General features: G+C 41.0%; 1 protein-coding gene across 3 annotated transcripts in view; it reads right to left on the reverse strand.

Annotated features, from left to right (window-relative positions):
• The window catches only part of LOC122811531 (calumenin-like), a 289,748-nt gene that overhangs the window by 198,386 nt on the left and 67,014 nt on the right, over positions 1-24,348 (reverse strand). For 2 of the 3 annotated variants that reach the window (XM_044083427.1, XM_044083425.1), the window contains exon 3: positions 23,230-23,423. In XM_044083427.1, coding sequence (XP_043939362.1) covers positions 23,230-23,423 — 194 coding nt within the window. Of the gene's footprint in view, positions 1-23,229; positions 23,424-23,494; positions 23,689-24,348 lie in introns of all 3 variants that reach the window. The other variant, XM_044083426.1, reaches the window with a different exon arrangement.

Here is a 24,348-nt window from a genome sequence, read left to right on the forward strand (position 1 = left end):
CTTGTTGATATAGTACATGACTGCGGTATTGTCTGTATGAACTTAAAGAGGTCCTGTCGGACCAAAGATGTCCACAGAGTTGAGTGCCTAGATCAGGGGAAGTATGTTTTACACTTGTGCTTGCATTTGTCCTTTGTGTCTTACATACCCTGCACTTTAATCCCTCCTGAAACTGCTCCCCAGGCAAAGTCCGCAGCATCTGTGGTGACTTACTGCTTTGGAACAGACAAAGAAAATTAGAGTCCTGGATTTACGGATATTTGCTGTCTCCACCAAGTAATTTCTCTTCTGACAACCCCAAGCACTGTGAATTGAAAAGAGAATTGATGTTGGTGCTGAGACCAAATAGATACCACTGTATCTTTCTCATGTGGACTTTTGCCAGAGGTATCATGAGAATCACAGATGCCATAATACCTAAAATCCTGAGGTTTTCCCTTGCAGTGACAGAAATCTGAGTGGAAAACCTTAGAAACAGATCTAAATATAGATCTATTTTTTCCTGAGGAAGACAAGCTCTTTGAACTGAGGTGTTTAGCCAATACCCCAGGAACAAAATCCTGTGTAAATGAGTCAAAAGACCTTTGCATCCATCCATTCAGCCATAACCCCTTTTTACCCATTTTTGCAGATGGAGTCAGGGTGTCAGTTCAATAATGACAATCATCTAAGCTGAAATTCACACCGCTCGATAGTCAGCCCTGTTACTGTTATTCTTCCATACCACAGACTTACATGCACACTCACACCTTATGACCAATTTGCTTACAGTGCCCAATACACCTACTGTATGACTTTAGAATATGGGTAGAAACCACAACACTTGGACAAAACCAACACTAACACAGGGGAGGACATGCAGACTCCGCACAGAAGCACCCTAGCAGAAAATTGAATTGCAGCACCTTTTGCTGTAAGGTGACAATGCTATGCGCTGTTCCAGTGTGCAGCTGCTGCTACACCACTGTGCCACACAAACGCCTTTTTTTCAGTCCTCTCAGAAAATATTTTTGAATGTTTTCTTGAAATCCCAGCTTCTGGGAGACAAGTGAGAGATCTCTGACACTTTGAAAAATACTCCGCAAATGTTTTAACAAGTCATCTGAATATGGAAAAATGTGGCCAAGGATATGAACATGGAAAAATGTGTAGCCTGCAAGGAGCTACAACTGAAGCTAGACCTCTGTGAACATTCTTGGTACAGCAGATAGTCCAATGGTAAGGCAAGAAACTGAAAAATGTGATTCAGACACACAAAACCTTAAGAAACACTTACAGTCTGGATAAAGATGTGGTGATAAGCATTTTAAGCCTAGTGTTCCAGGAAACTTAAGAGGAAAAAGAGGTCACAAGCTGTGAAATGACATCATTTTAAATATGATCACTATCAAACAGGTTTAGGAAAGAAAGATCCAGAACTGGTCTTCAAGCATTTGCTTTCTGGCATTAAAAGCATCCTTGAATAAAAACCTCTCTCCACTTGGGAAAAAAGAATTGGTCCTATCACATACCAGAACAGCATGTGATGAACAGGCTGAAATAAAAGTGTCTGTTCTGGTGGATGACAGATTACCCATTGGAAAGGAGGAATTTCCTCCTCCTGCCATATGTAACCTTGATGAATGATCTTCGGAATTCATTTGTCTGAAACTATTTGTTGTCAGAGAGAAATGTTGAGATTCAGAATTTTTGGAAGGGAAATTGGGTCCCTTAAGTAGCCATTCTGACTTCTTGCAGGTTTTGTGGGATTCCTGATGTCTTTTTGGACCTCCCTTGCCATTTCTTAGACATCTGTTTACCTACATTTTGTTGAGACTGTTATTTATTTTTTCTTTTTTTCTTTTTTTTGCAAAGTTAGGCGATGGGTTAGAGAACCCTTTAGAAAATTTAGAAAAGGTGGGCTGAAAAAACTGAGATTGCCAGTATCAATGTACCCTCTTTCATCACAGTTTTTGATCACCTCTGCAGCACATGGGTCTAAAGCTAAACCTCTAGCCAAAGGAGAATTTAAAATATCATTTTTAACATAAAATAAACAATGTGGTGCAGGCAAATGGTTCCACCAAACAATAAAAGCCAATGTACTGAAAAATATAACCGAACCAAACCACAGCCAGTATCCAAAAAAAGAAATTTTAATGGCGAGTGCTTTCACGACAAAATTTGCCGCTTCATTAGAAAACACAACATCTCTTTATGTTAGTATTTAAAATATATTCCAACCAATAAAAACTCCTGTGTAATTAACAGTTAAAACCATTAACAAGGCAATTAAAATTTAAAAACTGATAAAAATTGTCATCTTGCTAAATTCCTTGCCTGTAAAACTGGCTTTATGGAAGCCTCATCATTGAGCCCCTTCCCCATTGTAGCTCTCAACCTGATTATCCATTCTAATTCAGCCACTTCTGTCCTACTGGCAACATCCCCTCTCCTTTCATTACTTCTGTTTTTAACCATAAATCTAAATGTATGTGTACTATCATACTTGGTCACATGTTTAGCCAAAGCATTATCTGCTCCCCTGTGTATATCATAAATGTGTTCTCTCATCCTTTGCTTTAACATATGGTTGGTTTTGGTTTTGCCTATATAATATGAAGAACATACTATACAGTATGCCAGATAAACAAGATTGCTGGTGTTACAATTCGCAAATGCTCTAAACTCTATTGTCTTCCCTGTATCAGGGTGAACAAATGTACTACTGCTATCAATATATTGACAGAAATTACAAGTGGAACAGGGAAAAGTACCTCTATTCCTGTTATAGGAATTATCTAGTAAGTCCATGGGGTGACATAATAACCTTTTTAAAGATTTTTTGTTTGTATAGGCAAAGGTAGGATTATCTCTCACAATCTGTCTAATTCCATCTTCAGAGCATAATGCTGCCCAGTTCTTCCTATAAATTTATTGCATGAGATGAGATTCACATTACTTGTTTATTTATTTTATTTATTTATTTTATTTTACATTTGTTGACCGGGCTAGTCTAGCTGGATACATGTCCTTTTTCAGTAGAGGCCCGGGGAGAAAAGCTCCAACATAATGAGAAGACATAGTACATTAACATTCAGAAGAAATAGGATTAACATAAACAAGAAGAAAACAGCAGGCTATACATACAGATTATATAACATTCACATAGTGTGTAAATAGTCTAAAACATGGTTTCAAGGTTACATTGTGAATCCGGGAGATAGAGGTTAAAATCTCTGAAATGCGGATGAGACTAAGGTGGTATGAGATCTTTGGGTTTTAGTCTGGATGAGATTATTTCTGAACTGATTAAGCGAGGTCATAAGTCTTAGGTTGTTTGGAAGGGAATTCCAAGGCTTTCTGATGGAGTTGGCGTAGAGAGCATCATCACCCGAGTTATTAGATTTAATGGTTAGTATCTGAACACTATTTGATGATCGAAGGCAGTTTAGGTTGGAGTAGGTGGTCAGCATTCTGCTTAGTGAGGGGGTTCTCTCCGGTTGGTTGATTATTTTAAAAGCTTCAGTAAGTTGGTTGAGTTTGAGAAGATTGGGGAGTTCCAACCAGTCAAGTTTATTTAAGTTAAGGCAATGGTGAGTACGATAAGGTGTACCTGTTATAAATCTGGCAATGTGATTATAGGCAACAGAGAGCATATTGAGCTCACGCTTATTGAGGAAAGAAAGTACTGGGGAGGCATACAAGAGGGTGGAGAGGAGATGAGTACGAGCAATAGTAAGTTTGGCATGAGGGGTTAAAAAGTTCTTTATTCTGTACATGGAGCCGAGTTTCTTGTTTACAGACTTAATGGTTTGGCTAATGTGTATGTCAAATTTAAGTTTGTATTCGATGGTGACACCTAATAGTTTGGTGTTGGAGACAGGCTCAATGATGGTGCCATTGGTGGATTTCACATGGAAGGTCATATTGTTAGGAATTGGAAGTTCTTTTCCTAGGGGAGGGGATACAGTGGGGAAAAATAGAAGCAACTTGGTTTTTGTTGGATTGAGTATGAGTTTCAAATCAGAGAACCATTTTTTGACTATAGCAAAGCATTGTTGGGTAGTTGCTTGGAGTTTTGAGAGAGAGGCGTCAGAACAGATCAGGGTGGAGTCTTCTGCGTATTGGATGCAGGTGGCTTTGGGGATGACTAAGTGAAGATCATTTATGAAGATGGAGAAAAGGAGACCAAGAATAGAGCCAATGGAGTTAGGGAGCAGGTCAGATAGCCTGTTTTGCCACTGGACAGCTTGTTGCCTACCAGAGAGGTAAGCATTGAACCAGCTTAGGGCTAGGTTGCCGAGATGTAGGCTTTTTAGGGTGTGGAGCAGAAGCTGGTGATTGACCATGTCGAAGGCTTTCGATAGGTCAAGAAAGAGAGCAGAGGATATTAATTTATTATTACGGTTGTTATTGACCGAGTCAACAAATGAGAGGAGGGCAGTGGTTGTACTGTGGTGGAGGTGAAAGCCATGTTGGGAATTAGACAAAAGACTATTAAGGGTTAGGTAGTGTAGGAGTTGTTTGTGAACACACCGTTCCATTATTTTAGATATTGGAGACAATATTGCTATGGGTCTGTAGTTGGATGTTTCCGTGGAGGTGCCTCCTTTATGGAGAGGGATGATATGAGATTTTCCAAATAGAGGGAATGGTAGCTTCAGTTATAGTTCTGTTGATCAAGATTGATATGGGATAGGCAATTGCATCTGACGCAATTTGTAGGTATTCCGCTGGGAGGTGATCCGCCGCTAGGGTGGTTGGTTTAAGTTTTTTCAAGAGGGTACGAATATAGGAGGTAGATACAGGTTCTAAGTTAAAGGAGGGGGGAGCGGAGTCATTAGTATGAGTGAAGGATGAGGAAGTAGTGGTTAGCTGACTGGCTAGGGATTGGATGGTCTCGGTAAAAAAAAAAAGAGTTGAAGGTGTTGGCTATTTCTTCTGGATCTTTCGCAATGAGTTTCTCAGGGGTGGGGGTAGTAGATTTACCTGGGTGTAGGAGATTATTAAATCCAGCCCAGAACTTCTTTGGGTTATTCTGGTGTTTATCCTGGAGGTGGCAGAAGTACTGTTTTTTATCTTGAGTAATGGCTGTTTTAGTAGAGTTTCTAAGCTGTTGAAATTTAATGCGATCTAGGGGAGTTTTAGTAGCTCTCCATTTATCCCAGGCCTGGTCTCGGACTTTAATTTTCATTTTAGTTTCTTTAGTTAGCTAAGGTGCTATCCGTTCCTTGGATCTGATTTGTCGATTTGGGGCATGAGAGTCGAGTATGTTAAGGAATGTGTCATTAAAGTAGGTAACGCTCTCTTGGAGGGGTAGAGTTTTTAGGATGGACCAGTTACAGGCCTTAAGTTCAGCAAGAAATAGTTGTGGGTCAAATTTCTTCTTGTTTCTGACTAGTCTATATGAGGGGGGGTTAGTAGGTGGGCATTTATGTTTTATAATATAGGTAACAAGGTGGTCACTGAGGTCATTGGGAAGGGTCCCAGTGGTATAATTATGTGAATCCTTATTGGTAAGAATCCAGTCAATGGTGCTCTCTTTTTGTTGAGCATTGCCAATTCTAGTTGGCAATAAGATATTTTGGGAGAAACCATGTAAGTTGATAGGATGGGGATTTATATGAGCGGAGCAGAGACGAGTCGATATTGAAGTCTCCAAGTACTATGGTTTCTTGAGGGTAGTTGGTGGTTAACCAATTGAGGGTTTGCTCCAAGTTTTCTGTGTTCTTCCCTGGTGGGATATAAATTACTATAAGATTGATGCATTTTTGAGTGTTTAGGCATATCTTTAGGGCAATAAGTTCAATATTAGAGACTTTAGGAGGTTGTAATGGATTCATAATGATATTTAGTGTATTCCTAAACATTACAGCTATTCCCCCGCCCCTTTTATTTATCCGGTCGGTCCTGAGGATGTTATACCCAGGTGGGAGAATCTCTTCGTCCTTAGTGGAAGGTTTTAGCCATGTTTCTGATAGGCACATAATGTCAGGGGAATGAGTAGCTAACATAGCATGTAGGTTGTGAACCTTGTTTATGCTTCTTAGATTAAGATGGAATATGATTAGGGAGCCAGTAGAATTTTGGGCGAGTTTAGAGGGGTTATGGTCTGAGACAGTGGTGGGACCTGGGTTGGAGTGGATGTCACCGTCTATGGTTATACATTTTTTCAGGTGGTCTAAAAATCTTTGGAGTTTACATAGCAGCTTAAGATTAGATTTAGTGATGGATATCTTAGGGTGATAGAGGGTGAGGTGCACTATTTTGGAGCACAGTGTTTCGTCAGGGTAGAGGGAAGGTGAGATAGGGTGAGAGGAAAGGTTTGGTGGGTGGTAGTGTAGCTCTTGGGGAAGGGAATTCCCAACAGAGTTTGAATTTCATATCTTGTTAAAAAGTAAGGAATAAGAAGGAGCATTACTATAAGAGGGGTGATAGTATGTGTGATTTTGCCCATGGTTATAGAAAGGGAAAGGTTAGTGGGATGGGAGGGCAAGTAGACTTTACTTAGTAAAGGAGAAAGGCCTAGAGTGTGGGAGGAGTAGTAGTAAAATTGAGGGGCGGTCGTAGTTGGTAGAGAGCTGGTGGGAGGGGCTAACTAACCTTATAAATGTAGAGGTAGTGGGGGCGGGTGGGATATGGGGGCACGGTGGGGAGCGGAGTGAGCCCGAGCGAAGCGAGGGCGAAGCGGAGTGGGGAATACACCGCCAGGAGTTCGCAGGATCTTAAAGGCAGCTGGATGTGAGTGCTATAGACTGATTTTCAAGCAGATACTTGAAATAGGTAATGGGTATTCTCATTGACCTAGGGGCAGCTTGTTCCTGCCCAGATGGTATCATTTCCCTCTGTTCTGAAAAATAAGGCTTTCCTATGGTCTCCCGAAGCCTTGGAACCACAGACAGCCCATCATTAACTTTGTCTTCCTTATCCTCAACACAAAAATGTATTCTTCAGGCTTGTTAACTCCCCATCAAGGCTACTTTCATTTGTTGTCAACCTAGAGGTTCTCAGCCCCTGTCCTTTTATGATATTTTTAAATATATGCCTTGGATGCATACTATGCCTATGAAAGTAGCTATTTCTGTAACCTCCTTTCCTATACAACTGTTTATTAAAATTGCCCCCCAAGTTTTACAGGCAAGGAACTTGGTAAGATGACAATTTGTATCTATGTTTTTAAATTTCAATTGCCTTGTTAATGGTTTTAACTGACTGTTACACAGGAGTTTTTATTGGTTGTAATATATTTTAAATACTAAAGTAAAGAGATGTGTTGTCTGATGAAGCAGCAAATTTTGTTACAAAAGCGCTCACCATTAAAAGTTTATTTTTTTGGATACTGGTTGTGGTCTGGTTCTACTATATATTTTTCAGTACATCATTTTTAACATCTTGGAGGTTCTGAGAATGCAGCCAGGCAAAAAACAGTACCACTGGCCCTAGCCCTGGAAGTAGTATCAGCTGAATCATATACACACTGTAAACAATGAACAGGCACTTGTACAGCTGAAGAAACTAAATTATTTAAAGTAGATTCTAATTCTTCCTGCAGGAAAACATTCTTCATATCTCCACAATTAGTCAGATCAAGCTTTTAACAAAGCCCGACTATTCGAAGTTCTGAAAATCAAAGTTGCAGAAGCATACACTTGTTTCAAATACTTATTAACCTTCCCATCCTAATCAGAAAGGGTATGATTGGAATTAACTAAGTGTTTAACATTATTTGAATTAAAGCTATAGCTGCTGGGTCAGGTATGGGAAGAATATATAAAAACGTAAGACCAAGGAACTTTGTACATTCTATCTGCCTTTTTAAGGGCAGCTGGCTGATTATCAGCAAAATTACAGGCAATTACAAAAATCCTCCACAGCTGACAGAATTGGAGGAATGGGTAAAGGTTCTGGAAATTCCGTCTGTAACAGCTCAGTATTTTCTTAGGGACTGAGAAACCTCAGTGTTCTCCCACTGAAAACACGGGCACACTCTAGCAACAGACTCAAGAGAACTCCTCACAAGCAGAATCAGAAACTGAGGTCACCTCTTGAGTCTAAATCAGAAATCTAAGGAAAAAAACCTGCATCTTTCCCTTCATCTTCCTGTCCAGATTCAGAATCTTGAACCTCTTCAGGAAAATAAGTATCCCAATTTATTTTACCAGAAACTATAAATAAACTTTATAAGAAGGATCAATAGCCAGAATTAAATCCTGAGCCAGACCATGTAAACTTCTCTTATTTAAACATGTATGTACTCATCCTCAAATTTCCTTAGTTTTCTTTTCTCTTTTTGATAGGAAATGGGGCCAACAGAGTTATTAATGGCAGCAGCAGCTTCCCCAGGGATGGGTACAGCACTCTGATAAAACAGGGAAGCCTTCTCTGTTCCGTCTCCCAGTATCAGCAAAAGTGGCTCTCCCTTGCCCACTGAGGGAATCCTAACAGCTGTAGAGGAAATGGCTAACCCCTGGTGCATTGTGGCTGTAGATGTAACACCACAGGGATCCAGGGTAAAAGATAAGTGGACAGAGGTACAACTACTGGCCACTGTAGTCACCCACCTGTAGCTGAGGCAAATTGTTTGTGGGATGGCACAGGCTGTTTAACTTTTTTGTGGCTGAAAGTATTGACTGATACTGACAGTTTGCTCTATAGTCAAACAGAAAATAGTGCCTCCTTCCCAGGAAAGCTGGTAAAACTTATCTTTAAAGCTAACTTTCACATAAAAGCACAATAAACAGTACTTTAATGCACTTTGCCAGCCCCCCAAAATGTTTACAATTACTTTAAACAGCTTTTAAACTGAAAGGAAAAAAAGTGCTTGCTTTTAAAGTACAATACATTTTAGTGACAGTCCAATAAAACACAAGCTCCTAGCTTTAAAATAACTTTCCTGAACAGGAAAGTGTTACTAAACATTTTTTTAAATGGAAGTTTTCCCTCTCTCTGAAAGGCTTGGTGCCCAAACGTGTCTTTTTAGTCAGCTCAGCTCAAGCTAACTGACGTTTTGGGGATGTGGATGGTACCCTGAAGCTTTAGAAGCATAGGATATAACCCATATAGCTAAGGCTACTACAGCAGTGATCAATATGATGACCATCTGTGTTGGCTACATTTTTCAGAAATTCCTAGCTCATTACTACCTGGAAATCTTCAGCTGTCATGCTCACAAGCATATATAAAACCTGCACAGACACATCGTGTAATTTGAGGAGATGTGAGGACATTCCAGCCCTGTGCTTTCCAGTTCTGTGACTTCAAAAGTTTGCATAGGAAACTTACCATATGTTGTTTTGAAAGTTCATTTGATACCTAAATTGCATAAGTCTTCAAAGTGTCCACGCAGTCAGTAATTGCCTATTTTCTCTACTGTTTGAGAGAGGTGCTCGTGTCAGTGCTACAATGTTGCCAAAAGAGGAAGGAGGAAGAAACTACAGCCTATATCACAGGCATGCCAGACGGTATTTTTTGAAGGTAGTCCATGACAAAATTGCCAATACAATCCCTCCTGTAATCTCAGTGTCAGGACAGTAAAGAAACTGGATGCTAAGGCATCAGCTAAAACTTCCATTGGTCCATAGGTGTTTGCATGGCTAATGACCACAAGGGCCTTTTTAAGCCTAGCCATGCATCCCAAATTTCTGACAAGTTCTGGTACCCTTGATTAGTGTACGCAAGAGCTTGGGAGATGAAGCATTTAGAAGTAGGGGCCCGGGAGATTACACAGGTGCCAAGCCAGGGATGAATTTCCTGTTCCTAATCCAATTTTCCAAGTTACAACTGAATTGGTTTAGGAAGGAACTCTGCTTCACATGGATGGGGAGCCTGTTCCAGAGAGAGAGGGTAGTGTATGGGATACATACCTGTTTCTCCTGCAGGTCCTACTTACATCACAGGCAAGGTTTATGTCTTTAGAATGGGTAATTCTGGTGCTGTTTGTTTTGTGGATATGCAGCAGTTCCACCTGAGTGGGATATGCCTGGTATGCCAGCCATAGATCTCCCCTCAACAGCCTGTAGGAGACAGAATAAAGGGATAGGGCCTTGAAGTGGTACACAGAGAACATTTTACTTGCACCCTGTATTCTTTGAGGAATCTCTGTGGACATTTCAATTGTTAGACAGCCTGGTTAAGTACATACCAAAGGGGGAACTGTACTCAATGACAGGTTTGACGAATGCTGAATACAGTGGAGCAATGCCTTTCTTGGACCTAAATGCCATACCTTTGTTTACAAGTTGCACAACATAGAATGACTTCCTCACAGCTAATCCCCCTGCCAAACAAATTTAATGGCATGTCTCAGATTTCAGCAGTGTCCATCCCTCACTCCAAAACACACACGTGACTTGTCTTGTTCACAGTAAGCCTGCAGATGCTGAGTAAAGGTTCAGTGGCTGAACTCTGGCACTGTTCCTCTAAACTTCCCTGGGCCAAGCAAGGCTCAATGGCCAGAACTGAGGAGACCCTCAAAGATCTTGCCATGTCAAGAGGGCCGACATTCACGTGCTGTTCACTGTCTGGTGGTAAATGTCTCTGGCAGTATGGAAGTGTAAACTTGGAGAACAGTCTTGACAGTAGCCATGCATGCTTCTAATAAGGTAGTACCACCACTAACATGTGCCTCCTGAACCGAGGGATCCCTTAACTGTCATGCAGCTCTTGGTTGCCACCTGTTCTTCACTGCTCATTTAGGTAAGTACTCGCAACCCTTTACTTGAGCTAGAAGTATGGGCTTCATCTCTATTGCAGACTCTCTGCCCCTGAAAACTGGGATTAGGAGGTCATTGTTTCTAGGACTAACAATAATAGTAAGACCTTCCCTGTCGGTATCCCTTCCAAAGGAGTCCTCCTTTTGGTGAGCAATTAGGTGCATGAGGTTCTCTTTGTAGTGGCATGTACCACCTTTGGTGTATTTAGCAAAGCAAGAGGAGAATCTTGAGTCATCTCTCCTGAGAAACATGTGCTGAAGGAAATTTATATCTAAAATTCTGCCACATTTGCTCCTAAGAAGGCTGAAATCCCCTACCACCACTATTATAATGGAATAGCATCCTCAATAACTATTCTTGACAAAGTAATGTCTTTTGGCTTTTCCTGGTTAAGGGTCACCACAGCGGAACTCTGGTCCGCTAATGATTGGCAGTGAATTTTTATGGTGCCGAGTTGCCAGCCCGACACCAAACCTTCAAAGAAGGCACACCCATTCATGCACGCACCTACCTGCATGTCTTTATCTGTCACTCGATCATGAGGAGGACATGCAGATTCCACACAAAAGGCGCTCCAGCCGAGAATCGAACAGGAGAACCTCTTGCTGTGAGGCGACAATGCTAACAGCTGCACCACCATGGCCCTATTCCTGGTAGATTCTTCTATGAATTCACTGGATCAGTATAGGTTCCAGACACCACACCCTGCCACCTGATAAGGATCCAAAACTATGCACAGGATGGGCAACAGGTTGCTCTCTTCTGCCACTTTGGGCCTTAAGTCCACTAACTGTTTACCTCACTTATTCCAAGTTTAGTCTGTCATTAAGGACCAGTATCTGAAGGACTCTGGAGTCAAGATATCTCTGGAAAAGATCCTTTCTGTGGTTGTCTCAGTGGGCTTTCAGATAACCCATTATGATTTTGTTTGTGCTGATCCAGTATTTATCACAGCAGGCTCAAGCATGTCTCAGGGTCACCCCTTTAAGGAGAGCTAAAGTGAGTTATTCTGTATGTCCCTTTCCAGGGCAATGTCCTCTTAGTAAAGGCTTCCCATGATTTGTATAAAGACCTACAAAAGGAAAACAGAGATGCTGACTTGCTTGAAGAGTATAATGTGTTATGGCTTTCTTCCAATTCCCTAAATGAAGACTCCTTCTAGAATAAGGCAGAATAAGAAAGGCACCAAACTATTAAGTAATACTGCTCCTCCTATCCTGATGTGACACTGTACCCCAATAGGAAGACTCTGCAGGTACTGTTGTAGCTGTACTGACTAGCCATAAGGAAGTTTGCACTAGCCTGTAGAACCATAATCCTCTGTTACTGTGTTCTGAAAACTATCTTGGATAGTCACATTATAGAACGTTTAGGCCCTGCAGAGCTCTTAGAAAAAGGGTCTGACTTTACTCAAAGAAGCTTTAAAAGTACTGTCCTACTTAGCAGAGGGCTTTATTTGCACCTATAACTGGTTCCAAAAGGGACTGGAAGGTAAATTCTCACATTAAAACTCAGTGACTTCAAGTAACAAACCCACTTTGACAAAATTCCAGATAATTATGTCATCTCCATTGTACAAAGGTTTTGACCCTGACTGTGCACCATATGGTACACATTTGATTAGCAGGCTGGGCACTGAAGCAGCTAGTTGGTGAGGGATGGAAATGAGTGGTTGATAACAGCCTAAGTTTGAACAGCATCACATTAAGAGGGAGTTTGAGTTAAGTCATTTATACTATTCCAAATAGCAAGGGCAAGTTTAGAGAAGAATCTTTCAGTGTTACACAGAGAAAGGGTATCTTTTTAAGGTTAAGAGACAGGTAGCCGAGAATTAACAGTCTGCTACTAACAGTATGTTTACAGGCAAAAGGTGGATTTAAATATAAATTCAACAGTTCTTAAAAATAGAATGGGTCTTCCTTTTTCAACACTCATATTCTAGTAAAGTGAGGTACTGTTTACTGTTGGTTGCCTCTGTCTATAGAGTGCTCAGCAAGTAATAGCCATGACAACTAGGGTCAGGAAGCAGAAGGGGAAGCAAGATGCATCTACACTTCTTGGATCTCACAACAGCCACTGTACTATGGCCTCACAGACCCAATACTGTCACAATCCATTCAAATGTCCCTGTTTTGATGGACAAAGACAGTTTGGGGCTACCTTTCAACCAGAAAAGTCCAACACTCTCTGATGACAGATGCTTCACTGTTGGGTTGGACAACCATCCTGGGCTCTTCCTTAATTCAATAAAAATGAATCCCTCAAGAAAGAGGGATTCCACATAACCTTGTATAAGTTAAGGGCAGTGATTCTCCTCCTGAAGGATCTGAAAAGGGAGATGTGATCAGAGCCCCTCCTATTCTATGCAAATAACTGGGCTATGTTGGGATAAACTAACAAAGTGGACAGCACACACACTTACAACCGTGTTACAAAGGTGAAGGACAGTGATTCTCACTCTGCAGGATCTAAAGAGGGATATATGATCAAAGACCCTCCTATTCCAGGGAAATGACCAGGTCATATTGTGATACACATGCAACCCTGTGCAAAAAAGTGAGTTGAGCCTGACAATGGGTCACAGACAGGTGGATATCAAAAAGAAAAAAAAAAGTTGCTCACCTCCTGGGAGAGTGAAAATGCTGGTGGACTCCCAGAGACATAACCCATCACTGTCCTGAAGATGAGAAAAAAAAAACCTGTTCATAGGTGCTCACTTGGCTAACGAACACAAGGGCATGTTTAAGTCTAGCCATGCATCCCAAATATCTGACAAGTTCTGGTACCCTTGATAGGTAAAGCAGGGGCTTTGGAGATGAACTATTTAGAGACACAGATGCCAAGCCAGGGAAGGATTTTTTGTTCCCCATCCAACTGTCCAAGTTAAACATGAACTGGGTTAGGGAGGAACTCTGCTTTACATGACTGGGGAGCCTGTTCCAGAGATGGGGTAGTCTCTGGGATGCATACCCATCTCCAGCAGATCCTATTTATATCACAGGCAAGGTTTTAAGTCTTTAGAATGGGTAATTCTGGTGCCGTCTGTTTTGTGGATATGCAGGAGGTCCAGAGTGAGATCTGACAATGCCCTGTAGGCCAGGCATAGATTTCCCCTCAACAGCTTGTAGGAGACAAATACAAAGATAAAACTTTGAGGCAGTCTAAAGGACATTTTACTTATGCCCTGTATTCTTTTAGTGAGGAACCTCTGTGGACGTTCCATTTGTTTGATATGCAGGGTTAGGCACATACCAAAGGGTGAGTTGTACCCAATGATAGGTCTGATGAATGCCAAATACAGTGGAATAATGATTTTCTTGGATCTAGATGCCATACCTTTGTTTATAAGTTGTGCAACATAGAATGCTTTCCTCACTACTGTAGACACATGATGGCCACAGGCAACATTACTGTCTAGGTTTGCCCCTAATTCCCTCACTACAGGGTCAACTCTAAGGGGTGTGTTGTCAATATGATAGTTAACAGGTGGTGGATGACTTCCTGAAGGATACTGATAAGCATTTCTTAGCATTTAGTCCATAGCTCTGACAACAGTTGCCTGTGTCAGCCCTTCCTGGAGAACATTTGTGTTGGTATGGGATTCAATGATGGCTCCTAATATGCAATCTGCAAATTTAGTCAGCCACTGATGGTGGCCTTGATTTCAGACACATAAATGCCAAAAAGGAGTTGTCCAAGAGCCTATCCCTGATGGACTCCACTAGTGACTGACCTCTTTGTAGAGATGGACTCCCCAGTTCTAACTTTCTGGGTCCTTGTCTGTGAGCCAGTTGGCTATCCACTGGTTTAGTCAAGCTCTTCTTGTAAAAGGTTACCCTGAAAACCTGAAGACAGAGTTCTTTGCTAGATGGCAGAATGCAGTCCACCCTCCCCCTAGTTCTGTTCAGTTCAGCACGGCAAAGGGGATTTGAAAGGTAAATATAGTTTTCCTTCCCACTGCAAGATATTGTTTCTAGCTTTACCTCCAATTAAACACCTCCATGCAAAATTCAAAACAGAAAGTCTGTCTACTCCATTGTGTAGATGAATAAATTCCTATATGTTACAGAGGCAACCCTTTCTTGACTAGTGGCCCGGGCACTAAAAGACTGCAATGAAAGGAGGGGGTAAGTGGTCCATGCCAGCTCAACCATCACAGTAGGAGGAGAAGTGACTCACTGTAATGCAATTGTCAATAAAAAAAGAGAAGGCACACAGCATGCATCAAGACAGGGAGGAGATGTGTTGTGGGAACTACAAGTACATGTTCACTGTAGCCTTTATCAGTGTATTTGGAATGCCACATGTGTGTAAAATAGGCATTGTTGGCCCTCATACTTCTGTGAATGCACACCAGCTAAAAAGGAGTAAATTAGGTCTTAAAGAAAAACAACCCCAGCAATTCTCCAGTGTTGACCTGACGAGGTTGCTGTGTAGTTCTTCAGACTAGAATAGTCAGTGTCTGACCCTTAAGCTCAAGCAGCCCCAGTCCCGGGAGAGGGTGGGACCACACTCTCAAGAAAGCAGCAAGACCAAACTCAATTTCATGTCAGTGGTGGTAAAGAAGGGTTTAGTTTTAGATGCTTCGGCCCATGGTAGTAAAGAAACCTATCTCAGTATAAGACAAGGACGTGTAGCCAGCTGGGGAGATGACACCATATCCAGACATGGCTACTCTTTTCCAGCCTTTGCTCCTGGTGGATCTTCCAATGGAAGCTACATAGATGACTGAAGTTGCACCTTACCTTAAACAAGCATTTGAAGTGGGTGTTAAGTTATTCTCAGATCTAGATGCATGTTTGTGCCATTTCATTGAAACACAACCCTGTGTATGGTAGAACTCTGGGCCTAGCACTAGTTTATTAAGCAGTTCCTTAAGGAGGACGTGTATCTGTCCATCTACAGGCTCAATACCCATCATTCAAGCTGGTTTGGTCAAAGGCTCTGAAGTTTGGCTCTTGCTTGGTTATTTCATGGTGGCCATTACCACTGCACACATTACTTCAGAGCTGCAGAAACTTCTTTGGAATGAGCCCTATTTAGTCTTTCACGGACAGGATGTCCATCAGGACTAACTCATGTTTCCTGTCAAAAGCAGTGTTAGAACCATCCTCAAACCACTCCATACACCCCCTCATTTCTTTCTGTGGAAATAAAATAGGGACAGAAGAGCCCTTCATATTTGTGGCACTTATTGCCTGTTTACGTTCTACCTGTGAAGGGAGAATTAATTCACTAACACATACCAATTAAACTTGTCTGGAATAAGTTAAAGAAGGGCTGGATGTGGGTCAGCAAGGACTTCCAAACAGACTCTGACTGTATTGCCTTTTGGCATTGGATAGCAAACAGTCCACTGGAAAATAAAGTCAAAGGTTACTCCTCTAGGATATGTATCTGCTCTTGTGCAGGTTAACAATCTCTCTCTAATGCAGAAATTTGCATCATGGCTGTAAGATAATCAATCTACACCTTTACAAAGCATTGTTGTTTGGATGCAGAGTGCAGAAGTCGCACCTCTTCTGGTACCAGTGTTTCAGGATTCATCCTCTTGAGCTCTTGCTTTGCTTTTGTCTTATTTCATGCACACAGGAGGCTTAACTTTTGTAATGCTTTTGAAATTTTCCAACAGCTACCTACTCAACATGCCTCTCAATATCTGATTCAGATGTAACAGATATGTGCTAACTATAACACGTGACCTGCAAATAATCCCTCTGTAAAAAGAGATTGTCCTCCTACCACCTCATGCTATTTGGATGGTCTCTGCAAGTATCTGTGGATGCCTGTTATTTTACATTGCTGTTTATACCCTTCAGGTGCTCTAGTTCAGTGAATGGTGTTTAAATAAGGAGGACAAAAGCTGGTTACAACCTTTTAAAATTGTCCATACCATGACGTCCAGTGGCTACAGATCTATGTACGATTCCATGCATGACAAATGACGATATTCAGAACAGTGCTGAACTGAGGAGATTAGTACAGAAAAATCCAGCAGTTACCTGCTGCAGGTGGCCTTTTTGCAGATCAAAGTATATAATGAGTGAACATCTGTACATACAAAAGCTAAATTTTCAACGCAAACAGTGAAGAACTGAGTTATATTTGCAAGTTGTGTATAACTAAAATACAGAAAACAACTCACGTTACTTTTAGAGATAACACAGAAACCCCCTTGCAAACTGTAATAGAAGGAAAGAGAACAAAGCCACTGGTTAATGTCCATAAAACAGTTATATTTTTTTACTTTCACTTTATGCTCAAGTTCTGTGTTCACATCAGTGTGAGGATATGCTTCCCATAAAACTATTCATTTTATGTTTCTTTTTCCGAGGTTACCACTCATCATTCTTTCCAGTGCCCAAGTCTCCATAAATGAAGGCAAATAATTTCAATCCAGTGATGCCTTTATACTGATCAGCTACTTCAATACATTCTCTGCATGCAATCCATACAATATTACTGTTTGCACTGGCACCATTAAATCTACTCTGAAACATAGCGTACTTGATAGACATAGTACAAACCAAACTGCACTGACAGATTTCCTTTTGGATTAATCAAATGAATGTTTTCAAACAGGACTATGGCTCAATAAATGCAGCTGGTTACCTACCATCACTAAAAGTTAAATGGCAGGCACTATGAAATTGCATATTTTACTTGGAAAAATGTCAGTGATCATGGATGTATACCAGCTTTGGTTTGTCAAATAACTGATAGCATACTTTTGTGTAAAAAATAAGCTGCAATATGCAAATATATGCATGCATGCCTTTTGACAAAGACCACCACAGAACAGGTATGGTAACAGAAGGAAAGCAGTTAAGGCCCTTGCCATGCACCCTCCCTCCTTTTCATGCAAGAGGCAGTAACAGAAGTGCACATTCATCCCCCTCAGCCAAAAGTTGAGGATGGCAGACAACTGGCATGCACACAAGGAGTCACAGCTCTCACAGACAAGCCATTCCTATGTTTAACCATTTAGAAAACCAGAGGCACAGAGCAATTACATAGCACAGAAAAAGGGACAGTAAAACTGGAGTCTTCAAAACAGTATGGCATGGTTAAATGAGCCATTCTCACCCATAAAGTAAGTGCGGCCTCAAAACAGTACTAACAGCATCATTTTACTAGGTAATGCAATGTAATGTAATGTAGTAATTGCATTTTCAAAAACATTCATCTTATAGTAAATGATAGTACTCTCTAAACTCTTCAGCTGCCAAGATGCACATCTGCTAACACTTTCTCAGCCTTCATCATCTCTAATTCTGGCAAGAAAAATTCACACTTCCTATTCTGATCTCACTGCTAAAAACATTTATGATACATATTTCACTCCTGTCGCTTTGACATAACTTGTGGGTATTCCCCCTTCTGAGCATTCTCTGACAACTTTTTCCTCTAACTACCACCTACCCTGGCAGCCTGAAGGCTGGTTCTTCTTTCCTGGGAGGGACATAAGCCATATAGCCTGCAAAAAGGAAACTCTCAGATCTTCTTGTGCATGTCTGTTGTAGGGATATTGCTGTGGGCTATCACGTCTTGCAGATTCTGTTAAGATTAGTGCAGCGTTTGACTCTGGTATCAAGATGTGGGCTCCCCAAGCATGCACTTCTGTTATAGCACTTGTTGCTGTGATACACTTTAGTGGACATTAGAGCAGCTGGTATCAGTGCCTAGAAGGCATTTTAGTGCAACCACGTCTGTTTGTCTTAAAGTCAGTAGTATTCCTGTGTCACAATGTTTGTGCTTTTTCCCTTCTGAGTCTGGTTTCTCTGCACTGTGTGTCTCTGTGTCTGGGGCACTGATGTGCTTCCTAACTATAACCCCCAATGTTACTGTATGCACTGACGGCAGTGCACATGTGGCTGTGATGGAGATGGGTCTACTATGAATAAATGCACCTCATTTAAGATACATGCAATTATATGGCCACAAAACATCTTACACCTTGGCAGGTCGATACTCACAGCAGTGACAATATGATCACAAATTAAAAAAAAAACATTTTTTGCAAAGGAACCCATCCACCTACCCTCAAGTGTGCGTGGGCAAGCCTCTACACCTTAGAACAACACGTGCGCATTTGTGTGTTATAGTCACTGGTGCAGGAATGTGAAGGACAACTAAGACAGAGGTGAAAAAAAATTGCAGTTATCACCCTGCTGGGAAGTTATGAGAACAAACATATGGTAAGCAGAGTGTGACAGCACAGAAATTTTATAAAGGCTGAGCATGTGAAGTTAACAATGCAGGGGGGAATCAAAGGAGTCTGGTCATCTTCATTTTCTAAATAGGCTGAGAGGGAAGTCCATTCTTCTGTTAAGTGCTTCCTGGCCAAAATAAGAGAGCACTGTATAAATGTGGAGGTGACTAACAATGACAAAGGATAAATGGACCACTCAGAAGCTTACTGTGGGTAATATGTACATCCCATCCGATTCATCAGTAAAGGCGATGCACATAAATTTTAGTTCCACAACACAGTTCATTAGAACTAAGCTAATACTCACATGAAGCAGGAATATGATATTGTCACCTTTGGGTATTAACTGCCTTCCTGCAAGTAGGCCCTTATTCTCTATACAAACTCAATGATGCTTTCTACAGACAAGTGAAGGGGGGCGACCGATAACTAACAGCACTAAGGAATTGCAGGCTGATATTAATCACTATTTGCCCCCCACACTGATCATACATTAAAACAAATAAAAGGAACATGGATATCCTACAAGAATAAATCACTTTACTGAGATGAATAAGCAGTGTTCCCTGTGATTTATTTAGTTTCTGCTCCAAAGAACTACAATGCCTAAGTACTGGTCTTGTAATGCTTTCTGTTGCATGGATTCTGAATTTAAGGCTTACATGCTATAGTTAGTTCCATGGATCTTTTTGGGTAACCAGTTCATGTTTGCAGCTTTAGGGTACCAGTAAGACACTAAGACAGCTGTTCTAAAAGATGGGGGGGGGGGGGGGTCTCCTGAAACAGTATACAAAATATCCAGAAAAAGACACAGAACATCTACAGGTAAGACTAGGTTGGCCGAGTTAAGCTTAAGTGTGACTGTATGATCCTAAATCTGGAAAAAAAAAAGTAGTGCAGGAGGCCAAGATGTACAGTCAGTGAATTAAGACGTAGGTTTTAGGTGGAGTGCTCTCCAGATAAGGCTCTATGAGACTTCATTCAAAGCCAGAAGTCTAGCATGGAGGGCCAGACAAAGGAAAGCAGCAAGGATGACTAGTGCTACAAGGCTGGAAAACTAAGCAAACAGAACAGAAAACTAAAAGGAGATCTTGGGAGAAACTTCTGTACATTATGCTAATCTCTATGAAGCACGTACTTCTCGTAAAGCTAAAAAAACACTGCAATTGCAGTTTTTCCAGCTCATTCAGGAACAAAGACAAACATAACCAAACCAGTCACCGAGCAGAAAATTTAGGATGTTATGAAGACAGCTTCTCCAAGCCAAAGCTTCAGGACCACACAGGTTGCTATACAGCACATACAACACATTCCTAAACCCTTTCCCAGAACAAATGCCTGATGGAAAGCATTTGACAAGGTGACCATTCCTTCCCAATTTGTAGCGTGAGGCTACTACCTCTGTTATAACAAAGGAAAATATACTACACTGTATGTCATATGCATGTCCATTCAATAGTGAATAAGTATAAAATCTTTGCATCAACAATTTCTGCTCAAATGGCCTCCTTGTTTCTGCCACTAGCATATCAAGATAGGAGTGGCGTTACTCTAGTGAAACAAAACACTAAAGTACTCGGTGTTAGTGCTTTTTCAGAAAGCACAGAAAGATTGCTCATTTCTACTAGTTTTCATTCAGGATGCCAAGAAAACATCTAACAGAGTAGACTAGCCATTCCTTTCCTCCATATTGGAAACCTTTTGTTTCCCATCAGTCTTAAATTCTGAGGAAATCAAGACCCAGGAATAGATATAAATGAACTTGCTACATCTACTTGAAGCTAGTGACCTTGTATCGTAACTCCCCAGTTGACATTCCACAAAATTCAATGCTTATGTACACAAATATCTGTAGCATATGTATTCAAGCTTGTGCACTCTACAGATCACAGTACACTTTACAGATCTCAAACTAATCTACATCCCCACTGCTAATTATTCTCAATGTGCAGTTTGCTGAACCTTGGGAAAACAGCAATCCCTAAAAACTTAAGACATGGACCACTCTGTTATTCTTTCTCCAGGGGAATGTGATCATGGAAACACATGCACATCAAGTGCTGTCACACCCCACTCATACTAAATGAGCTTGCTCAAACATGAGCAAACAATACAGTTACAAGCAATGGAAAGGTAGCTGAAACAGAAACTATTACTGCCAACGTCTACACAGGATGGCAAAACAGGAATGTCCACTATGACCTTCTTTTTTGCATTATATCTATAGCATTCAGCAGTATTTGCTTGACTGAGAAGTTCAAAGCTAGGTCATTTTTGGCTTTATAACGAAATGCTTGAAAAGCTGACCTCATATTAAGCTACTGTATGAAGGGAACACATGACGAAGTAGGAGACAAAGCTAACTAAAAGGAGTTATTCAGCTCAATACTTACAGCAAAAGAGGAAAAGGATGAGTTAGCATGCAGGGGGGGGGGGGGCAGGCATGCGGATGTGGAAGTAATTATGGGGATAAAGTGAGCAGTACATTAAATACGGATAAGGCACCAAGGCCTGATTAGCTACTCCCCCAATGGAGAAGCCATTCATATTCTAGGTGCCACATAGTATAAGTTCTTAAGCTTTATTTTTGAGAATATGACTGAGCAACCACAGATGTGACTGTTCATTCCAGACTCCTTCCACCAGTTCTATTACTTGCCTTTTAACTGGGCTATTTAGCAGCCTTAACCATACCAAAATGGTATCTTCCCAGAAACATGCGCTGCCTGGGACAGGAGTGGGGGGCCTGCATTGTGAAAGATGGTAGATTTTGGTGTACAATTCAAAAATTTTGACTACACTCCTGCCTTGAGTGCTGAACCAAAGAAAAAATATAGTCTCTTTCTCTTTGGGAAATACAGCAGAGTCAGCAGCTTGAAAGGTGACAGTAATTTCTAAAGTCAAGTCCAAGAACTGACAGAGTACAGACGACAGCCTAAACTATACTTCTGTCAGATCTTTTCAGGGAAGGCTGGTGCATTTCTAAATTATGAACTGCCTAGCAGTTAACAAAAGAATACATTTAGAAAGATGATGCCTTGTTTTCCTAAAAAAGGCCCATCTCAGCCAAAACCAAACTGTAGAACCCAGGCGTGTTGATTTGAACTTCAGTAAAGATTTTGATTAACTACTTCACAGAAGGGTGACAACCAAAATAAACAGTGTATGTGCAGTGGCCTCCTGCATTGGAGACATCAGCAGGAGTACTGATACATCACCCATAGCAATGGACGTAGCAATACTTCCGCTGGGAACACTATTTAGCTGGAAAATGGCATGTTTAGCAGTGTACGTGCTTCCCCCGAGTCCAACCACTGCAAATCTCACAGCACTGCTCTGTGGTTCAGGGGGATCTAGGAGCACAAGACAAAAATATCTAGTCTTCTGGCAAGTGACAGTATTACTCTCAGCCCCAGACACTTACCTTCCAGTGTAAGGAATGAGGCTGATGAGCTCTCACCTCTGGGAGGAATGAATGGATTAATTTTGGGTAGCTGGGGTCATTGTGGGGTACAAATCTTAAGAGAGGGGAAAGTAATGCCGATTAGACACTTTTGTTCTTTCAATCTACTTTCACAGTAAACCTTGCTATGCAGCCTCATCATATCATATTTTAACTTGGCATTAAATTGCATGTCCACCTGGAAACATCCCACTGTCCTGGCCTGTTTCCTCAGCCTTTTTTTTTTTTGTTCTTAGATAATTTTTTTTTTTGTAATTATCAACACCTAATATTGGAAAATTTTAACAATGGTTTGGTTACAAATTCACCCAGTGGTGGAGCCTTTCATCTTCATGTGTAATAAAATGAATACCTTCCAAAATAAATGACACTTCCAGGACACAAATGTGGAGTTCTTTGGGCAACAATCAGGCAACTAGGTTTTATGGAACGCTAAGGGGAAGTGCCTTATCTACTGTTAGTCTAGTAAGGTACCCCACAAGGACCCTTAACTTCAAAGAGAAAATTTGGCAAAATAATTCCTGTGGGACTTCACATCTTTGGGTGGACCTCAGAGAAACAAATGTGTAATGAAACAAAGCTCCCGATGGCTGCAAACAAGCCATGGTTTGTGAAAACAGCACCATGCAAATATCTAGGATAATATACAACTCCACTACATGGTGGGTTAGTTGCTTATGAAATGTTATTTAAGCTTAAGAAAATAAGGATTAAAGTTATTTTGTCACTAAAACAAAAACAATCAGCACAGAACTGTTTTGGGAAGAGGGTTTGCTCTGCACGACTACTAGTTTTCAAAATGCTTAAAAATAGATATACTTTTTCAACCTCCCCAAAATAACTTGCTTTCTTTCTCTTACCCATATTGTACCCATATGTGGTGTTCTTGTACTCCTCCCAAGAGACCTTGTCATCATTGTTAGAGTCATAGTCTCGCCAGTGCCTCTCCACATTCTCATATATATATCGGTTCTGTGTATGTTTTATCCAGTCCTTCAGCTCCTCATGAATGATGAACCCGTCCTTGTCACGGTCAATTCTTTCAGCAATCTTTCTGCAACAACATATACCAAGCAAATAGTCAATCAAGAACAGGTCAACAGAGAAACGTCAAAACAGACTCACCTTTGAGATGACTGTAGAATTGAGCGTTGTACTCAATCCATGAAACTTTGCCATCATGGTCAGTGTCACAGAGTGCGATTTGTTTTTCCACATCTTCTTGGACCCAGCGGCCGTGTACGTGCTTAATCCACGCCACAAGCTCTTGCAGGGTAACAAAGCCATCAGAATCACTGTCAATTTTATCTACGATTTTCCTGCAAAGGAGCAAGGGCTCATTCAAACCTTAAATATATCTTAACTTACAATAAATGGATATTGATCAATACTCCAAAAAAAAGTACAACTATGGAAATACTCACCCTAAAAGCTGATCTTGAAAAGACTATTCTTGCAGCAATACTGTAACAATCTAGCTTTTTCTCAAAGATATTGGCTACATTTTTTTCTTACATCACACAAAGATTCCCCTACATGTTGACAATGTCTGTTTTGTGCAGCTGCTCTTCCAAGAGGCAGGAGAATGAATGTTTGAGTTAGTCTACCTCTTCTATCAAATCCTCAAAAGACTGAAGTAAGGGACAGCAGACAAAGGCCAAAGGTCTTGATCACAGTAATTTACAGTGCCTCAAAACCATAAGACCACTACATCAAATAGTTTCCACAAAACAAATGGCCCTTGGGACTAAAGGAAGGGGTACCAAATGACCTGTTGACCATATAAAACACCATCTTTAATAAGAGCTTTGTTTCATACAAGTCTTCCCTGGACAAATAAAAAGTGAACGGCAACCTTTTCCCATTCCTTTATGAGGAAACAACAGCTATGTATCTGGAAGATGACCTTGGAGACTGATAATAGGCTGTTAGATAACCCTTTATATCCCACAGCAGCATAAGTCAGCAGATGTGAGACC

The sequence above is a fragment of the Protopterus annectens genome, chromosome 9.part0 (genome assembly GCF_019279795.1).
Source record: "Protopterus annectens isolate FY-2018-M chromosome 9.part0, PAN1.0, whole genome shotgun sequence".
NCBI classification, from domain to species: domain Eukaryota; kingdom Metazoa; phylum Chordata; order Ceratodontiformes; family Protopteridae; genus Protopterus; species Protopterus annectens.